The sequence below is a fragment of the Canis lupus genome, chromosome 15, assembly GCF_011100685.1.
Source record: "Canis lupus familiaris isolate Mischka breed German Shepherd chromosome 15, alternate assembly UU_Cfam_GSD_1.0, whole genome shotgun sequence".
NCBI classification, from domain to species: domain Eukaryota; kingdom Metazoa; phylum Chordata; class Mammalia; order Carnivora; family Canidae; genus Canis; species Canis lupus.
Genome location: NC_049236.1, coordinates 12,032,471 through 12,053,577, shown reverse-complemented (window position 1 = coordinate 12,053,577; position 21,107 = coordinate 12,032,471). Strand labels below are relative to the sequence as shown.

The 21,107-nt window shown below is 39.6% G+C and overlaps 1 protein-coding gene, 1 long non-coding RNA gene and 1 pseudogene across 14 annotated transcripts in view; 1 reads left to right on the top strand and 2 right to left on the bottom strand.

Moving 5' to 3' along the window:
* Positions 1-21,107, bottom strand: part of AGBL4 (ATP/GTP binding protein like 4) — a 1,422,311-nt gene that overhangs the window by 466,951 nt on the left and 934,253 nt on the right. For all 13 annotated transcript variants that reach the window (XM_038558098.1, XM_038558102.1, XM_038558088.1 and 10 more), the window contains one exon: positions 16,318-16,534. In XM_038558098.1, coding sequence (XP_038414026.1) covers positions 16,318-16,534 — 217 coding nt within the window. The remainder of the gene's footprint in view (positions 1-16,317; positions 16,535-21,107) is intronic.
* Positions 1,835-9,978, top strand: LOC111098971. The gene is made up of 4 exons (XR_005370235.1): positions 1,835-2,030; positions 4,795-4,979; positions 6,916-7,044; positions 8,316-9,978. It is a non-coding gene; the product is annotated as an uncharacterized LOC111098971 (long non-coding RNA).
* On the bottom strand, positions 5,367-7,241 carry LOC100685139 (annotated as a pseudogene).

The following is a 21,107-nucleotide window of genomic DNA, read 5'->3' as shown; positions in this document are numbered from 1 at the left end:
TATTAGTCCTGAAGATGAAATGATTACATGGGATGAAAACAGAGCCTGACATATGGTATATGGGGAGAAAATGGTAAATAATATGCCCGAAAGCACTCTGACGAAATGCAAACAACATGAGGTTCCAAATCAGGAAACCTAAGTCATACTCCTAGATACTACAGATCTCTTTGTTTCCTTAGCTAGGAAAGGAAGGTGTTAGAAGACACATCTTTCAGGGTCTTTTTAGGTCTAAACTTTCATGACTTCAGCCACTTGTAGCATAGGCATCACAAATGGGAAAAAGAAATGGAAAATCCTAGCCATCTGTCTCCCCTCCCAACTCCTGTAAAATATAGGCAGCTTGGACAAACAATATTAAGATTGGGTAATATTCTGCTGACCTAGTTAGACAAAGTTAAGAAACTCTTAAATATGTATGAATATTATCGAATGAAAAAGAAGAAGCTGATTCGAGTAGCTACAGTGCATATTAATATCTTATTATTAGCCACTTTAATGTAGGAAATATACTGGAAACTGCCTTTTCTATAAAATACAATTTGGAGAAGAGAATACCTCTATTCTCGTCTCAGCAAATAATTATCTTTTAATGCTAAACTATGGTAAATAAATCAGAGAAATCAAATTATATTGGAGGATGAAGTTAAATAATTTAGAAAAAAAAAGGAGTACAGCATTTAATAAATTAATCCAGTAGAAAGCCAGGTAGGATTTTTATGTTCCCTTTTCTGAAATGATATCTCTTTGGGAAGGCAAACAAGGAATTTGAAAATTTTTCAGTTTCTCCTTTTAAGAGAGTTATGAACTAACATATGTACTCAACAAAAATTTCTTGAGAACTTACTCTGAACCCAGCAATCGTACAGCCACAAAGAGGAATACAACCCACATCATGGCAGGCATCAGTACTTTATTCCTTTTTGTGGAATTTCTGTGAACATACATTTTTAATTCTCTTGAATGTATACCTAGGAGTGGAATTGCTAGGCCATAGGGTAATTCTGTGCTTAACATTTTGAGGAACTCCCAAATGTTTTCCAAGGCAACTGCATTTTATACTCCCACCAGTAATATATGAGGGTCTCAGTTTCTCCACATCCTCCCCAACATTGTTATTGTCCTCCTTCTTTTATTATTAAGAGGCTGAGATATGACACTTCACTATGGTTTTAATTTGCATTTCCCTGAGGCTAATGATGTTAAGTATCCTTTTTTTTAATGTTGAGTATCCTTTTATGTGCGTATTGGTCATTTTTTATCTTCTTTGGAGAAATGTCTACTTAGATCCAGTGCCCATTCTTAAATTGTGGGTTTTTTTTTTTTTTTGTCTTTTTACTGAATTGTAGGAGCTCTTTATATATTCTTGATACAAGTTTCTTTTCAGATACATAATTTGAAAATATTTTATCTCATTCTATAACTTGTCTTCTAGCTTTCTTGGTGGTATCATTTGCAGTATATAAAAGTTTTTAATTTTGACAAAATCCAATTTGTCTTTTGCTGCTTGTGCTTTTGGTGTCATATCTAAGAAACCACTGACTAACTCAAGATCACAAAGATATACTATACTCCTATGTTTTATAGGAAACATAGGAGTTTAAGAAATTTAAACTAAGAAATTTATAGCGTTACTTCTTACAGATAAATCCACATTTAAAGGTTTTGTTTTGTTTTGTTGCCAATAAAAAAGAGAATAAGGAAGCAGGAAGAGGAGGAATCAGAGGTCAGCACTGATAGAGGAAAAGAAATGGCAGTAGCAACCTCCTGGGAGAATGATGAACCACAGGGAGGTCCTGGCAGGTAGCACCTGACCTATTTCATCCCTCCTCCACATCTGTTAATAATCCTACAGAGACAAGCAGAGCCCTGGAAGAAGGTTACTGCAACCTCATATGCGTTGCTGGCCAAAGGATTCCCTGGGAAGTTCAACAGCTTATTCTGGGAAGGAGCACAGATTCCAGCCAGGGGACATCAGTCAAGCCCCACCTGGATTTTCCAATTCCAACTGCCATGATGTAGGCTGACTTGTAAGTAACCTTCTTCTTTCCAGGCTCTGTGCTTTGTCTCTCTTGTGGCCTGTGAACAACATGCCCCATCATATTATTCCCAAGCCACTACTGGTTGTCACAGTCACTAAAAGTAACATAAAGTGAACTTCTTGAAGGTAAGATTGTACAGTCTAAATCAATTCTGAGGCTAACATCATGTTGCACGTTGCTCTAAAATCTTACATTTTTGAGACCTTGTTTAAGCCAAATAAATACAAGGTCAAAAGTTATAGACAGTGATCTGATGTTTTGTTTTTTTTTAATTTTTTTATTTATTTATGACAGTCACACACACACACACACACAGAGAGAGAGAGAGAGAGAGAGGCAGAGACACAGGCAGAGGGAGAAGCAGGCTCCATGCACCAGGAGCCCGACGTGGGATTCAATCCCGGGTCTCCAGGATCGCACCCTGGGCCAAAGGCAGGCGCCAAACCGCTGCGCCACCCAGGGATCCCAGTGATCTGATGTTTTAGCACAGAAACAATCTCCTTGAATGCTAATAATAGGATTCTAGGAAAATATCCAGTTCATTTATCAAGTCTCCTTGTAACAAGACATTTTTGTTAGAAAATGGATAATAATGATTTGCAGATGATTCTATTTTCTTTTCCCTAAGAGCCTGTAAGAAGTCATGCTTGCCTTTCTCAGTTTCCAACCACTGTCTTTGTGGTACTTCTGCCTTTTAGGAATAGCCAAGAGATAACATCAGAATTAGTTGATAGATGTGTTTTATTCCTCATTTCACCCTTTTCCCTTTTTGTATAAAAGGTATATAATATTTGAGCTCTATCTTGGAGGACTTAATGGGTGAAAAGAGCTAAAATATTACCTCACCTATACAGTTCTTAGGAGTCTTTTCCATGTTCCTATAGTTCCTTTCCTATCCCCAACCAATAACCTATATCTTTTTTTTTTCTACACAGGTATTACCACTTATAAGTAGTATACTCTTGAAAAAGTTACTTAACTTCTCTATTTCCTATTCCTATTTGCCTGTTTCCTCATCAGCAAAACTGAGATAATAGTAGTATCTGTTTCATAAAGTTGCTAAAGCTGATTAATGATAGTAAAGTAGCTAGAATAGTACTTGACAAGGAGTAACTACTCTGAATGTTAGCTGGTTTCATTTTTATATGACAAACTGTATACCTTCAGGAGAGCTTAGAGTCTGTTAAGGGAAACAGTATTGCAAATGCATTATATCCAAATATTTACAGCCAATGCAGGAGGCACTTTCACATCTGTTATCTAATATCTGCTAGAAATGTCTTGTCATGACAATGACCTAAAGCTAAATTATAGTGCCTAGTTTGCTGATGAAGTTTAAAGTGGTTATTTGACATGTCAAGATATAAGTGACAGAACCAAAATTAAAATCCCAATATGGCTCTAGCTCTGATGATCTTCCTACTTAAATTCTGACTGAATAGGGGGTTTCTCTGGATATCTTTTGAAGGGAGGGGGCACTAATTTATGAAGAAAGAGAGGTTAAGTAATTGGCCTAAGGTTACACAGTTAATGAGTAGCAGAGTCAGGGTTCTAAGCCACACAGCTCACACTCCTGACTTAGGCATCTAATTTTATTCTCACTGCCTTGTAGTTACTTAGCTAATGTTTGCAGAAAGAATAGACAAATAAGCAAACTTTGCAGACATATCTGGGAGTGAGACACAGTGGGCTGCAGTGGACAATTGAGGTATCAGCTGCTGAGCTTCCAGCTGGACTCATATAACATAGTCTCTCAAACTAGTCTGGGGAGTAGCGCATCAGGGAAGAACTTCAGGAGTGAGTAATGTTCAAATTGGATCCTGAAAGCAGAATAGAAAGTAGCCAGGCAAAGGGCCATGGAAAAAGAACATTCCAGGTATGTAGGCTAGTGTGTATACAAGCTAGAGAGAAAATCCATGGCTGACAGAAAGAACTTCAGGGAGGCCAGTGTGGGTAGAGCAGAGAGAGCAAAATGACAGGGTTATGAGACAGGCTGAAGAAGTAGGCAGAGGCCAGATTACGCAGGATCTTACAGACCAAGCTAAGAATTTGTTATTTTATCTTAAACCACTGAGAGACAAGGTGTTCAATGGGTCATTTTCAGGGATACTGAAATTATTCAATATGGTGGCAGCTGGGTAGAAAAGACAATAATGGACCAAAGCTCCCCATGATTGAGGGAACTGTCCAAGAAGTAGGCAGATGAGAGTAATAAGGAATGGCAGAGGGTTATGTAGGTTGATGGCATAAGGCTCAAAACATGTCTTTGTTATAAAAGGGAGAGGAATGAATGGCCTAAAAATAGCAGTCTGCTAGCACAAACGATGCCATCTGCCTAGCTAGCTAGGTAGTACTCGGTGAAAAGTCTACTGTGTCTTGGTCAGGTAGGTCCCAGAGGATCAGTGAAGCAGTGAGGGGAGCACAAATTTAGAAGGAAGGCTGGGACTTTCTGCTACCACTATAATGCTGACGTAGCTAGATGAGCAGAATAGAGAGAGAGCCTAGAGGCCTGTTCTACCTCACATCCTGTACCTGTTGGCTAAAGAAGCTGTTGTAATTCCCTGAGAGATGCTGATGGTTTGAGCTAGGGCACTGCCAACAGAGATAAGGAAGGAATAGATTCTAAGGATACTGAGTTATAGCCTTGATCATATTTGGTAACAGACAGTATGCAAGAAGTGAATAGAAAGGAGTTAAGTAGGACAGGTTTCTGGCATGGGAAATGGAGTGATGGTGATACATTCACTGACAGGAAACCTGGGTCTGGAGCAGACGTGTGGCAATCTGGGTCAGTCTCTGCAGCATGAGTAAATCAGACATGGGCCTCCTTATTCCAGCAGTGAAGAACCCAGGGTCACGATTCCCAGCATCTCCTCTCCAGGCCCTTGCTCACCCAGTGCTGAGGTTTGGAATGGATGAGCTACCTGCAGCAGTCGGGTAAGTTGGAAAGTCCCTCACCAGATGCTGGGAGGATATATCTGCCTCCAATTAATTGAGACTCTTTTTGGCGGGAATAGCAAAAACTATGCCAAGAGAGTGGTGACTTGTGAAGTGGCCTGCTGGAAGGGAGCCAAAACTACTAAGCTTGTTTAATTTAGAGTGTCTGATCAGGACAAGGTTTGGTACAGATGGGGGTCCACAGAACTCTCCTGAGAGGTGGATTAGGGAATGATAATTGAGATTACTAACTTCCAACAATTATTCAATTTAAAAACCAGCCAAAAAGATGTAATTATTTTTCATACATTTGTTTGGTCATATTGCCAGCTGCACTTCCATGATGTTTCACTTCAAAGGGGAAGAAGGAACAAAGGGTAAGGAACAGAAAAAAACAGAAAAAAAATGGAAGAGAGCTACTTTATTTTGAAGTTACCATGCTGATAAGAATGGTGCTGGCCCTTTCTAGTTTCTTTTTTTGTGTTACTGTCATCTGTCCCCTGACTTTCCTATCCACAGGGCCATCAGTTTCCTCTAGCTACTTTCTGAGATCCTAGCTTTTCTTCACAAGTCCTATATGGATTGTTGTAGAAGCTGCCAGGATTCATATCTTAAATTTTTCCAATCTCCTTATACTTGCCCACTTTGCTCCTAAACCTAAATTGAATTTAATTGAATTGTGTTGAAGGCAGGTAAAATCTTGTTCACTTAGGTAACTTACGCTATTGGAGTTAGAAGCATAATCAAACTCAGAGACTGATACAGAATTTATTTTTAAAAATGCCAATTTAGGCATTCCAGAGAAGTCTCTGATAATATGCACGGATCTCTGATCTCAGGGGTCTCATCCTGTTAAACACTTACATACTTGACTTAAATTAATACTTAAAAACTACATACTTTAAAAAATCTAAGTGAAGACACTAATGGTACAGGTAAGAGAATCCAAGAATCAAAATGGTCACAGCAAGCTATAATGAAGGGTGAAAACCAATGGTAGGACAAGTATAAGGGGTCACAATTATATTTCTAAAATCTATAGGCTAATGCAGTATTCTGGATTGGATCCTGGGACAGAAAAAGAACATCGGTGAAAAACCAGATGAAATCTGAATATAGTTTTGTTGTTTAGTTAATGGTAATGTATCAATGTTAATTTATTTGTTTTGACAAATGTTCCATGGTTTTAACATTAGAGGAAACTAGGTGAAGTATTATCTTTTCATTTTTCCCCATTTTCTCAAGATTAAATGATTATTTTAAAAGTGTGCCACACTATATAGAAATCAACATTCTTTCCTATAATTCTATGCATCTGGGGCCACAATATCATTGTCCCTGTCCCACATCTTTAAATTAACATTCTCAGGTCACAACAATAAGTCTACTCAAAGGGGACTATGCGGAAAAACTATTTCCTCAGCTCATATTTCTCTCTTGTTGTAGCATGCACCAGCAATCTATCTAGGAAGTACATATTGAGGAATAAGGAGGGGATCCACCAGCAAGCTCACAGTTGTTGACAGCCATAAGATTAGAGATAAGCGCAAACAGGTAGGTCAACATACTGGCAAAAAATTCTGTGACAGCTTGGGAATAACTTTCATACATGGTGGAAACCCATTGTCCAGTGCATAGGTACTGTCAAGGTAGGCTGGTGAGTTTCAGAGCTATAATGAAACGATGTCCCCTTAGAGGTGAAAAATAAGAGCCACAAAATATCCTAGGATGCCTTCTTCCCAATACGTGGTCGCCATAGAGTTACAAAGTCCACAGTACTTGGATTCTCTGCTTATGAATGGTACCACAGATCTCAGAGTGATCACCTGGGAGGGTTGTGTGATGAAGGTTGCAGCAGAACAAGTCATCATCTCTCAAGTTGTCTCCTTGATAACTTGGTTGAAGGAAGATGTGACTTCTTTCTGTACATTCCCAGGTCCTATCTCTTCAACCTTTTCACACTCCTGGTAAAGCTGTCAAACTTTAACCTGGACCACAGTTCCAAGGACTCCTGAACACCGTCTTGGAGCTAAGTCTATGAATGCTTCGCATCAACGCTCATAAGGTACTAAACATAACAAAACAGATGAGGAAGCTAACATACTTGTTGCCCCCAAATATCTTGTCTTATTGTTAGAGGAAAAGCTCATATTACACCTGGATGAGCACTTTCATGTACATAAGTTGCTAGGACACAATGGTGACACCAGAACCCAGGAGTACCTGACTGGCCATGTCCATCATGATGGCACCAGGAGATGGTCTACCTTTAAAAAAAATAAATAAATCTAAAATTATTCTAAAATAAAAGTTTTATTTAAAAAATACCAGAGGAATTAAAATAGCCTTATTTAATGAACAACAACAACAAAAATCAACTACAGGGAGACTTCACTGCTAAAAGAAGCTAATGTAAACTCTTGTAACATTTCTAGAGATTTAGCATTCAGAGCAAGTTAGGCAATAGTCTTATTCTGCTGCAGGAAGCTTATATTGCCTATAAAATTTTATATTCAGTTCTGATATTTTAAAAGTATTTTATTTATTTGAGAGAGAGAGAGAGAGAGAGAGAGAGAGAACACACGCAGGGGGAGTGGCAGGCAGAGGGAGAAGGAGAAGCAGGCTCCCCACAGAGCAAGGAGCCCAATGCAGGGCTCAATCCTAGGACTCCAGGATCATGACCTGAGCTGAAGGCAGATGCTTAAAAGACTGAGCCACACAAGTGCCCCAGTTCTGATATTTTATAAAGGAAATTAACTTAGATTATGTCCAGAGAACAACAAAGAAGGCACAAAGTTCAGAAATGATAGGATTTGCAGAAATATAGAGTTATAGGGACAGAGGAAGAAGGAAAGGACTAGCCTGGAGAAGACTCGTGAGGGGTGTGTGGTGACCGGCTTGCTATCTTCGCAGACCTCTCCAGGAGCTAAAGAGCAAGTACACGAGAAGCAGACTCAGAGGGTGGAGTTAGAATCAAGGAGAAAGTTTACAGGGAGGTGGCTCTTTCTGGGAATGGCAGAGATTTTTTCTCTGAAATGGGGCTCAGGCTCCTCAAGAAATGTGTGAGCAGAGGCTGAAAAGTCATAGTTCTGGAATGTTAAGAGAAGACATTGGTCTATACAATTTGGGTCCTTGCCCATAGAAGATTCCTAATATATTTGCTAAACTTGAATGTGACCCTTATAGTCTTTGCCAACTCTAGAGATTATGTGAGGTGTTAAGATCAGAGAGACCAGCTTTTCTAGGCATTTCTATGGCATTCTCCTTTTTTATACGTGGTGTCTTGTGGTAATTTTCCCTCAGGTACTTTTGGTTAACAAATATCTCTGTCCATAGGTGGGAAAGCCACCTGGAAGGACAGGCAGGAGTTAACATGACTTCTAGATCACTGTCACCAGCAAATGCAGCCTGGGGATAGAAGAGTTACGTGCCGCACTGATCATGATCTTTCCTGCCTGGTTCCTCACTGCCCACAGGATAAAGTCCAAGTTCTGGAGGTTGGCATTCAAGGCACTCCTGGGCCAGCCTCCTTCTACCTCTCCTTCTTTCCCCATCACTACTCCTTCTGTTCTTCTTCTTAGGCTGATCTCATGCTCTCATCGTCTGGAACTGCACACAACTGTCAGGACTCATCATGTGTCTCAGCCTCTGTATCAGTATTTTGATTCTCAATTTGAGATATCTTCTTCCCTAAGGCTTTGTTTCCTCCGTTGTGCCCCTTTTCTGCCCACTACCTCTATGATATCAAGTCTCTTACCATTATTGCCATTATTAGTTTTTACATCTGTGTTGCCTATTACATTGAATGTTATTCAGGGATAAGGTCTGTTTTGTTCCATCTGTCTGCTGCCAGCACCCCATATAGAGCCTGCCAGGCAGAAAGTACTCATCAGATATTGGTAGTACTGTAGAATGACTTTGCAAGAATTTAGTAAATGAATATACAGGTGAATAGAATATTTCCTATCCAGGACTGGTTTAGAGTCCATTTTTTAAGAGTCTACAAAGGCTTGGCTTCAAGTTCCAACTGCATGGTATAGACAAATTACTTGATCTCACTACATGCCAGTTTTTAAAAATGCAAATGGAAGAAGATAATCCTGATATATTTCAGAGCTTAAATTCTTCTAAGTGAATCCTTCACTCCAAAACTCATCCTTTTTCCTCATTTATCAAATATTGCCTGTCTCTTCCTACTAGAATATAAGTCCATGAAGGCATGGATTTCTGCCTGGTTTTCACTGCTGTATCCCCAGAGCCTAGACCATGCTGGTTCAATGTCAAGCACTCAATAACAGTATGAATCACATAATAGGAGTGTTGTGATGACTGAGTAACATAATGTATATGAAGGTCACAGCACTGAGCCTACCACATGCTAAGCACTCAATAACTACCAATATTATAAAATAAAGAAAAGATAAAGAAGCAACATTACAGCAGGCTGATGTGTGACTCAGAACATACAATTAGGATATCATGAATGTTTGAATCATAATTTATGTTGGAATTGAAAAGGATGCTTGAAATAATCTGGTCTGACTTTCTGAGGCCCAAAAAGGAGAAGTGCTTTTCTCAAAGTCACAGAGCTAGCCAGTGTCAGAACCTAGACAATATTTTCCCCATATTTCTAGTGATTCTCTAAAATATACTATCAGATTATTATTATTGTTTTTTGTGAGATACTTCCTTTCTGAAAGTATCCTTATGTACAGGAATGGCTCTCCATCTAATCCTTTCAACACACACACACACACACACACACACACACACAGAGTTAGGTATTCATCTAATTAGTCAGTGGTGTATGAAAATAATACTGTATTTTACTGTGTCTGGCAGTACAGGGTTGTATGATTGAAAAACTAATGTTGCGCAGCCCGGGTGGCTCAGCGGTTTAGCGCCACCTTCGGCCCAGGGCGTGATCCTGGAGACCCGGGATCAAGGCCCACATCAGGCTCTCGGCGTGGAGCCTGCTTCTCTCTCTGCCTGTGTCTCTGCCTCTCTCTCTCTCTCTCTCTGTGTGTGTGTTTCTCATGAATAAATAAATAAATAAATAAATCTTTAAACAACAAAAAAAAAACCTTAATGTTTGTCAATTAAAATCTACTTTGGCTACGTCGGAAGGAGTGTATTGGTACCCTATTTCCAAAAAACAAAACAAAACAAAAGCTGGATAAAACTAACAACCATTTCAGTGTTTTGGAAATTGACCAAAGACAGACAACAATCTCAAAACTGTTGGCATAAAAAACTGCTGAACCTTGGGTAATAAGAATGGGAATCTGTGATGTGCTGTGGTTGCTCCATCTTGCCCCAAGCTTGGTGAGTGCAGGGTTCTGTTAGGGCAGGCCACACTCTAAGGAGGATTGGAAGCTTCTCTGTCATGGTCAAAGGGACTCAGTTTGGAAAAGTGGAAAGTGCTCCCACCAAGCAGTACTGTCTGTGGAAACACTCATCACACAGGTTGGCAAGCAAGGAGGGCCTGCAGTTGCATAGCTAGGACAAACATATCCCTGGATGAGTCTAGGTGCAGCCTTAGTAGAGACCTGAGAAGGCTCAAGCCAGTCACACACTCCTCAACTACTTCGAAGCTGCGTAAATGCTCATGATAAACACAACACAGAAGGGAAAGTAAGAGACAGGGCAGACTTAAAAATTGCCCAGACTTTGACTGTGCTCCCCATACCCACATACAGATACACTGACAGAGGATGGAAATATTATGGGCTCAGGGTGGGTGAGCACAAACTCAGCCCAGTAACAGCTGACCACTAACCTACAGAGATACAGGGTTGGCTCCTTGAGAATCCAGGCTTAAAACTAGGAAAGAGAAAAAGAAAAACTGAGCAGAGGCCAAAGAGAAAGAAACCATGGTAATTCACAGATAAAGGTTAGTCTTTTCAACAAGCAGTGCTAGAACAACTGGATATCCATGTGCAAAAAGTATGAGTTAGACCCTTACCTTATGCCATACATACCAAAATAATTCAAAAAATTCAAAAAACTTCAAAATCAATCACAGATTGAGATGTAAGCGAAAAAAAAATAATAAAACATGGAAAAAACCTTTGTGGTTTTCAGTTGGGCAAAGAGTCTCAGATGAGAATCCAAAGCATGATCCATAAGAGAAAAAATTTGATAATTTAACTTCAAAATTTAAAACTTCTGTTCTTCAAATGACATGGTTAAGAGAATGAAATATAAAGCACAGATTAGAAGAAGATATTTGCAAAGCATGTATCAGACAAAGAACTTGAATTAAAATAAAGAACTCTCAAAACTCATTATAAGGACACAACATAGTGTTTTTAAGTGAGCAAAAGATTTAAAATGACACTTCATTTAAGAAGATACATGAATGGCAAATAAGCCCATGATGAGATAATCCACATAATTAGTCATTAGGGCAATAAATTTTTTTGTGTATTTTTTATTGGAGTTTGATTTGCCAACATATAACATCCAGTGCTCATCCCGTCAAGTAGGGCAATACAATTTAAAACCACGATGAGATACCACTATATACCCACTAAAATGGCTACAATAAAAAATATAGATAATTCCAAGTGTTAACAAGAACATGGAGAAACTATAACCCTCCCTCTTACCATTGCTGGAACACTACTAACTTGGAACACAGTGTGACAGCTTTTCTTTTTTTGACTTTGAACATGAACTTTCTTATACGACCCAATGATTCCACTGCTAGATATCTACTCAAAAGAAAGTGGATCACATGTCTACTAAAAGGTATGCATATGAATGTTCATAATATTATTATTCATAATAGCCCCAATCTGGAAACAATCCAAATGTCTGCCAACTAAAGAATAATAAAAAAAAAAGTGCTATATATCTTTTCAATAGAATACTATTCAGCACCAAAAATGATCTACTGATACATGGCACAACATGGCTACACCTCAAAAATATAATGCTAAGTGAAAGATGCTGGATGCAAAAGATTTCATTTATATAAAATGTTCAGCAATGAAATTTATAGTGTTAGAAAAGATCAGTAGTTGCTACGGATCAGAATGGAAGTGAGGATTAACAAAGGAACTTTTTGGGATGATGGAAAAAAGTAGATGATGTTCTAAAAGTAGATTGTGATGACAGTGTAAAACTATAAATTTACTAAAAATCATAGAACTGTATCCTTACAATGAGTGAATTGTATGGTATATTAATTATACCTCAATATGGGTATTAAAACAATAAGAAAAAAAAGATCTTTCCCATAATATATTTATCTTAAATGTCATATTGCAGCATTAATGCATGTTCAAAGGGATTTTGTTTGGGGAAGTTAGAAGGGGCCACCAGTGAACAAGAAAATAAGATTCCACTTTGGATGACATAATTAGTAGCAATAGTAGCTATGGACATGGTGATTAATAGTTCCAGCACTATTCAAAATCTTGCTTTCTGCTCACTTTCCCTAAGATGTGGATGTTGGCATGTTTAGCCTTCCCACTTATAATTATCCTCCCTCCAAATTGGAATAAGGATTAACTAATTATAGTGGTGCGTTCAGACATGAGCCATACCAAACACCCTGGTAATGAAGAATTGTCCTATCTGGAAAAGTATGCCAGAAAGCCTTAAAGTTGCATCTGCTTTGACGTGCAACCCACAGAGTTTCCCTAAACTAGTTTAGCCAGCACAGGTACACTCTGTGCTTCCATTAACTTTACTTTTTTAAGATGCTGCTTTGGATAAGGTAATCCCTTTGCCAAAAACCTACTGAGGCTCTTAGTTATTAGTCTGATATAGAAAGCATCAGTGGTCCATCAAAATGCCAGGATGTAGTGTTAGAAGCCACGGGTTTCAACCTTGTCTCTAATATGAATTAACCATGTTGTTTTAGGTAAGTAACTTATTTTTTTTTAGCCTTAGATTATTTATTCTCCAAACTGGAATAATTTTGCCTACTCTTTTATGTATAAAAGATAATATACATTTAGTACTTGACCCCACATCTGTGTGTTAAATTTGAATAAAGGCTATAGCTCTAGTTCCTTTCCCTGCCCCCTCCTCACAATTCCTTAATACGACAATTAAAGCTTTCTAGAGTTAGTCCCTAATATTCCTATTTATCCCCATCTTCTACTGGAAGATTCCCAATACTAAACAATTATCACCATGCAATGACTCTGGCTATATCCTGCCATCTGGGCTGCCTTCTCCCCAACTTTGCATTTAGTATTCCTACTCATCTTTTAAGACTCAGCATAAAGCCTATCTTCTCCCTGATGGTTAGTCTGACCATTACTTTTCCAAATAACTTATGAGATCCTTAATTATATACTTAAAATATTATTTCTGTCTGAATATGTCTTATTTCCTCAGGTATAGAATACATTTCTGGAAGTACACCAAGATTTGTTTTATATCCCACAGTGTTCCTCACAAGGCCTAAAGTAGGACAAGGGTCTCTACTTGTTGTTTTGTTTTGTTTTTTCCTGAGGAGTTTCAAAGAATAATTTGAAAACATTATTCAAGTCCAATTTTTTCATTTTGTAGATGAAAGACTTGTTCCCAGAAAGGGGAAGTAACATTCAAGGTCAGATGAGTAATTTGGTATTAGTGTTGAAAATGGGATTCAGGCTTCCTGTGGCAGAGACTTCAGGCTGTCCTTCAAAACTGTCCTTCAGTTCTCCTACATATCTAGAGGACTACCAGTTTTTAGCTGGAGACATGGTCACACAAAATGAAGACTTCATGTCTCAACCTTACTTTAGAGAAAGGTGGATATGAGTTCTATGAAATGGAATAGAAGAGAAAGTGCTATGTAACTGCATCTTCTCCATTCTTCCCCTACTTTCTTTATCCTGCTTCCTAAAACAAAGATCTGATGGTATAATTCCATCCTGGATCCACAATGAATTCATCCTTTCATTCATTCAACAATTCATTTAATAGCCATTCCGTATGCACCTACATTCTACTTGGCATAAATCTAAGAAGGGGTTGGGGTGGACACAGGAATGAAATGTACAATTCTTGCTCTTAAGATTAAAAGTCACAAGTATTACACGAACTTCTCACTGTCTTAATTCATATCACAATTCATATCTGGCAAACACTCATCTCCTTTCTCTGACAGTCGCATCTCAGATAATCTTACTATTTCCAATAATAAATTGTCGATTAATCTACGTGTGCCTAATATGTTCTATTTGCTTTTCTACATTTCCTCTCTGCCCTTCTCCACCATTTTCTTTGACCAGCGTGGCTTAATCTTTACTTCAATGGGCTCTCTTGTCCTCTAGCTTCTGGTTGGGTTGGTCAGTAGGGACCCCGAGAAGGAAATCAGAGGAGAATAAGAGAATGAGTTCTATGTATTTATTTTTCTCAGTTCCCTCCCTGTGGGGTCATCTCAGGCTAACTTTATGCCTTAAGTGAAGGTCACTGATCCACTCGAGGTGGCCTGCTACACGACTCTCTACTATTGGGTTCTGGTAATCATTTCTTCCCTTTACACCCTTTGGGCTGTTACTAGCCCTGGGGAAATAAACTATACCCTGTGGTTTTCCTACACACTGCCCACACCTTGTAAATAGCCCATTTATTAAGCCTTCCTCAAATTATCCTAATGTGAGGCTGCCATCTGTTTCCTGCTAGCATGCTGACTGATAGACCATGTGTCCCAATTCTCAGTTTGAGATATACAGGCACCAGATACCCATGGCACCCACCAGAAGCACAGTTAGGAAGAGGGTTTAGTGAAGATATTTAGTAAAATCTTATACAGAATCTCAGGCTATAAGAATATCATCATGACCACTAGATTTTGAGAACGGATTGGACTCTCAGGTACCTGAGCCATATACAGACTCTCTCTATTTCTCTCCTTCTTTGTGTATCCTGGATTAGACTCTGTCTTTTAAGCAGTCTAGTCTTGAAAACTTTTATTTAAAGTGGGACTCCCTTCAAGGTGGAACTCACAGTCACTGGGAAGAATCCACTTTTCCACCAACACATCTCAGAACCTCGAGTACATATTATCTGCCAATGCCACCAGTATTCTCACTTAGGATCTTTAGAGTAGTCTATATACTGATTTGAGAGGCACAATCCACAATTTTTGAAGAATAAAACATAAAAACAATTTATCACCTGCTTATTCATTACAAGTAGCTGAAGTATCATTGGCCACAGAGAACAATGATAGGCAGAACAATGCACCCCTTTCCAAAATGTCCAAGTCCTAATCCCAGAAAACTGTGAATCTGTTACTTTACATGACAAAAAGGACTTACCAAAGTGATTAAGTTAAAGTTCTTTAGATGTAGACACTATCCTGGATTATCTGGGTGAGCCCAACATAATTACAAGGATTCTTATAAGTAAAAGAGGGAGGCAAGAAATTCAGTGGTAGAGTGAACTAAACGATGAACAAGACATTCGAAAAATGGGTGGCCTATTTAAAGTCCTTCCCTTCACCACAACCTCCCTGATTATCGGAAGCCTCGCATTAACAGGCATGCCTTTCCTTACAGGATTCTACTCCAAAGACCTGATCATCGAGTCCGCTAACACGTCGAATACCTAGCCTGAGAAAGACTTAAGCTATTGCTGGCTTTGAAGGTAGAAGGGAATTACAAACTAAGAAATGCAAACAGCCTCTAGAAGCTGGGAAGAACAGGGAAACAAATTCTCTCCTGGAACCTCCAAAAGGAATGCAGACCTGCTGATATCTTGATTTTAGCCCAGTGAAACCAATTTCAGACTTTCTCTAAACTGTAAGATAATACATTCGTTTTGTTGTAAGCCAGCAAGTTCAAGACCATTTGTTAAGCCAGCAATAGGAAACTAATATAGAATAATAGAAGACTGAAATCTCCAGACCTAGAGAACTACACCTGGAAAGGAAGAAGGGTTAGGAACTGATGAATGGCAGAGACAGAGCACATGGTGGGCAGCACAACCAAACTGTACACCATCTGCTAATGTGACTGCAGGCAAGCTGAATTCATTAAAAGACAGAGGTTTTGTTTTTTGTTGTTGTTGTTTTTTTTTATCTCAGAGGTTTACACTCATAAAATGCTTTCATGCCTTCAACATGCTTGTGACACCTAGTAGGAGCCTCCTTCTTTTCTCACTGGATTTTCTGTATTTTGTGAGAGAGCACCATCAGCTTCAATTCAGGACAGGCATCTGCCTCATATCTTATTCTGTGACTTCCACAGAGGCAAAGAATGGTACAATGAAATTAATTATTAGAAGTTCCAGAGCATATGCTAAAGCATCAATATCCATTATTTCCATTCTATAAAAACCCATTGCTAAGCTCCTCCCCCAAGGCTGCCTGGTTCTGACTCGGTCTTACCACGCTCTGACCCAGCTGCTCCCGAAAGAAGTAGTCCATGTTTCTCTTTTGCAGGCCGTCAAGGTAATGCTGAAAGCGCGTGTATGTATATGGGTAGCAGTAAGCAAATTGGTAAATATCTTCCTCTCGGTCAAAACAAAATGCAAAGGACATCACATAATTCTTCCTATGGTCTGGGCACCGGTAGTAGTAAACATTTTTAGGTGGCAGCCTTTGCCTGAAGGATACAAACAAAAAAATATGGACATATTAGACAATCATTCAAGCTTCAAAAGGTAATAAGCAGGAAGAGAAAAACTGTAACATCAAGAACTCCTCCTAGTGCCTGGGAATAACAACCACACCATCTATGGTAAAGAAGAGACCAAGAGTTGGCAGTACTTTGTTCAAATTCCAGCCCCATCCTTTACCAGTTGTTTGGACAATGCAAATTTAAAAGATGAACAAGTTTTAGTCATTGTTTACTCTTATTTTGAGCATTTATTTTATGCCTAGGCATTGTGCTAGATTCTTGATGTATAATGGTAAATAAGACTGGCATGTGTTTGTTTTCATGGAGCCTATATTTTGGTGGGGAAGCAGTCAATAAAATATTAAAAATAGGGATCCCTGGGTGGCGCAGTGGTTTAGCGCCTGCCTTTGGCCCAGGGCACGATCCTGGAGACTTAGGATCGAATCCCACGTCGGGCTCCCGGTGCATGGAGCCTGCTTCTCCCTCTGCCTCTCTCTCTCTCTCTCTCTCTCTCTCTATCTCTGTGTGTGACTATCATAAATAAATTTAAAAAATTAAAAAAAATTTTTTTAAAAATAAATATGCAATATAGTTACAGACTTTAAAAGTGCCTTGAGGGGATCCCTGGGTGGCTCAGCGGTTTGGCGCCTGCCTTTGGCCCAGGACGCCATCCTGGAGTCCCGGGATCGAGTCCCACTTCGGGCTCCCTGTATGGAGCCTGCTTCTCCCTCTGCCTGTGTCTCTGCCTCTCTCTCTCTCTCTCTCTCTCTCATAAATAAATAAATAAATCTTAAAAAAAAAAAAAGTGCCTGAGGGCAACTGAAGACTGATATTTTACTTAAATAAACAGGGGAGGCCTGCTTTTCCTAGGGAAGTGTATTATAAGGCTTGTATTATAAGGCTAATTCAGATCGTTTTAAAATAAGTTAATATGCATTATAAATATTCAAGGAGAGGAAAGAATACTCAACATTCATTTAAATTATTATTATTTTTCTACAGAGCATTTCATGACACTAATTTTCCACAGAAGCACTTTGGGAAATACTACTTCAAATACACTGTGTAGGCAAATTTTGCTAAGTCATCACGCTCATTCTTCACAAAGGAACTCCTCTGAAAACATATACATGAGAAAAGGCAAAATGTTCCAGTCATAATTCCCAGAACTTCTTTACATTCATCCCCACCATAGGCTCACTGTACCCTCTCATGAATGTATGACATCCAAACCATTCACACTGTTTCCCTGCAGTGAATGCCTCTCATTTCTATGTCTTCAAAATTCTGTTAATCCTACAAAACCCATCGCAAACTGTGCCTTTTCTATGATCAGCCATTGACAATTCCAGGCCTGTTCAGCTCCCACATTTTGCAGTAATTCTTGATTCTTTATTGATGGCTTCCTAAGTCTCATCCACTAGGATCAGTTTGGAAACTCCTTAGAGGCAGGTATGTTTTCTTTTCTTTCTTTTCTTTTTTAAGATTTTATTTATTTATTTATTTATTTATTTATTTATTTATTTATTTGAGACACACACAGAGAGAGAGAGAGAGAGAGAGAGAGAGAGAGGCACAGACGCAGGCAGAGGGAGAAGCAGGCTCCACGCAGGGAGCCCGACGCGGGACTCGATCGATCCCGGGACTCGAGGATCACATCCTGGACTGAAGGCAGCGTTAAACCGCAGAGCCACCCGGGCTGCCCAAGGCAGGTATGTTTTCTTGAGGGTTACTAGCACAGTAGAGGAAGGATGCAAGGCTCACCTGTAGGGGTTTGGCATTCAACTGAGAAGCCAAGAGACACAGGAGCATGTGGAGGACAGTGTGAGGAGGAGGGTGTAAGTGATAAGGCTGAGAAAAAACAAGATTGGTTCCAGGTACAGCAGCCTGAAGAAAATTGCTAAGAACTCCCAGAGCATTATAACATGCAGTTTGCTGCAGAATCTCACTTCTACCCTGGTGTCCTTCTGAGGTTGCCTCAGTAGCCAGAGTGGGAAGTAAGGCTGTGGGCTTCCTGTGGAAGAGCAGAGGTTACAAAACACTAATTCTGTACATACAGTGGCTTGTATTGTTTGCCTGTTGCCCTGGGTCTTATGAATCTCACCCAAACATTAATGAAAAGCATAGAAGGGGGCAGCCCAGGTGGCTCAGTGGTTTAGTGCTGCCTTCAGCCCAGGGCGTGATCCTGGAGACCCGGGATAGAGTACCACGTCAGGCTCCCTGCGTGGAGCCTGCTTCTCCCTCTGCTCGTGTCTCTGCCTCTCTCTCTGTCTCTCATGAATAAATAAATAAAACCTTTTTTTTTTTTTTTAAAGAAAAGCATAGAGGGGAAGAAGTTAAGGAAGGAAAAAAGGAAAAGGATTGAGGGAAGAATGAGGGAAAAGAGAAAGGAAGGAATGAACAGAATATGCATAGTATGGGTTGTTTCTCATTCAGTACCTGATTTAATCCTCACAACCATTGGGTCAAGGTGGGTATTATTCCACTTTGCCGATGTGGTCATGGAGGCTCATAAAAGTTAAGGAACTCACCCATGATCTCAATCAGGTAAATGATAGAGCTGAGATTCAAATTTATTTCTGTCTGATTCCATGTGCAGTACCTAGAACACTCCTCCATAATCCTTCTTGATAAATTATGAACTTCTGGCATTCCAGATATGAATGTGCACAAAAGCCAGGAGGCAAGAGAGAACAAGTAAAATGTTGGAACTGAAAGGAATTCATCATGGCTGAAGCACAATGAGTGAGAAGGGAAATAATGAGAAATGTGTCTTAAGATGAAGGCAGAAGCCAGACTAAATACTTAAACCAGGTTAAAGTATTTAAAAATTATTCTGAAGTCACAGGGTACCTTTCAAGTAAGTGAAAGAAGTTAAGCATCATGAGTGTGCCAGTCCAAGGAATCGATGATAGTGGTCAGAAGGACAGAAGAAGGATAGTAGCTGCACAGGTGAGAAGACAAGACAGATTTGACTGTATTAGAAAAAAAGGGGCTGAAGTGATGGGACATAAAGTCTAATATGGGTGAGAACCTGCAAGTGCTGAAGAGGACAGGATGGTATAGAGAAGAGCGTAAGCAACAAAGGAACAAGGCTTTGCACATAAATGCCAGTGGTAGTATCAAAGGCCACCTACTGGATGTGCTTGGGCCACCAAAAGAATCCATTTGCCTCCTACTTCCAAAACCACCACAAATAAATATTCAGGTTAACAACAGTCTTCTTGTAATGTAAATATAACTTTAAGACAAGTCCCTCCTAGGCATTCCTCATCTCTTTTTTTTTTTTTAAGATTTTATTTCTTTATTCATGAGACACAGAGAGACAGAGGGAGGCAGAGACACAGGCAGAGGGAGAAGCAGGCTCCATGCAGGGATCCTGACATGGGACTCGATCCCAGAAGGCAGCGCTAAACCGCTGAGCGACCCGGGCTGCCCGGCATTCCTCATTTCTAACCAGATTCCTACCCTAAGCCTTCCTATTTTGAAATGTGGGGACTACCCGTTATGAGACAAAGAAATAATGGCCTGGAAGATGCATTGAGAGTGAAAAATCATCTCTTCCTGATATTTCTGTAAGTGGAGTAAGAGAATGAGCAGCTCTGGAGAGGGAAATGGAGAGAATAATGGCCTCCATATCAGTGGTCTTACTTCATTGTTTTATGTAGCAAATATTTGTTCAGTATCATGCACCAAGCATTGTTTGATTAAGAGAAGAGGTAAAGGAATCAGTGGACTAAAAGCCAGAGAACCCAACTGAGATTATTAACTATGAAGCTGAGTTTCAGAGGAAAAACTGGAAAGTTCTGGATAGAGAAGGGAACAATGGAAAACCAAGACCAGACCAGTGCAGACAGGAGGGTATAGGTGATGGTCTACATTTGTGATGCGATTGAACATGCAAGAATGTGAGGCTGTGGGATTAACTAGTCTTGGGGTTCCAGATTTGCATTCAACAAGAATGCCAGTTGAAAGTGGCCTTGAAGTCTCTTACCAGTAGTCAGTGATACTGGTTACAGGCTCTGGCTCACTGAGCTGAGCGCAAGGTGAGCATGTCTTCATACGCTAGTGATTCCTACAGTGATAGGCCCCTCGGGTTATGATGCTTCTGTTCTCAACTCTTCATTTACTAGTATATCCGATCAGGGTCCATGCTTTAAATTCAATCACTCCAGTTTTCTCCAATTCTAGCCAAGTTTAGCAACTTGACTCTGAGAGCCTGCCATCTCCACCAAATTTGATTATGTGCTATCAAGAGAATTCATCTAAGGCCTGCAGCTGTCCCAGCTCCTCTCCTGAGTGGGTCGGATGCCTAACCTGATTTACAGACAGAGTGAAGGTAATGGGCCCTGGGGTAATCATTCAAGGAAGCTGAGATGCTGCTCAGGGCTTAGATTTTCTAGACCCTGCTAAGAATATAAATTAAAATCTATTTGAGAAGAACTCAGTAGGCCAAATTCATGAGGACTTTCAAGTAACACAAAGAAGAGAGGAAAATAAAGCTGGGACTAAGTAGGAAAAATGTGTCTCTCATTTGTAATGCACTTCTGGTTTTTCT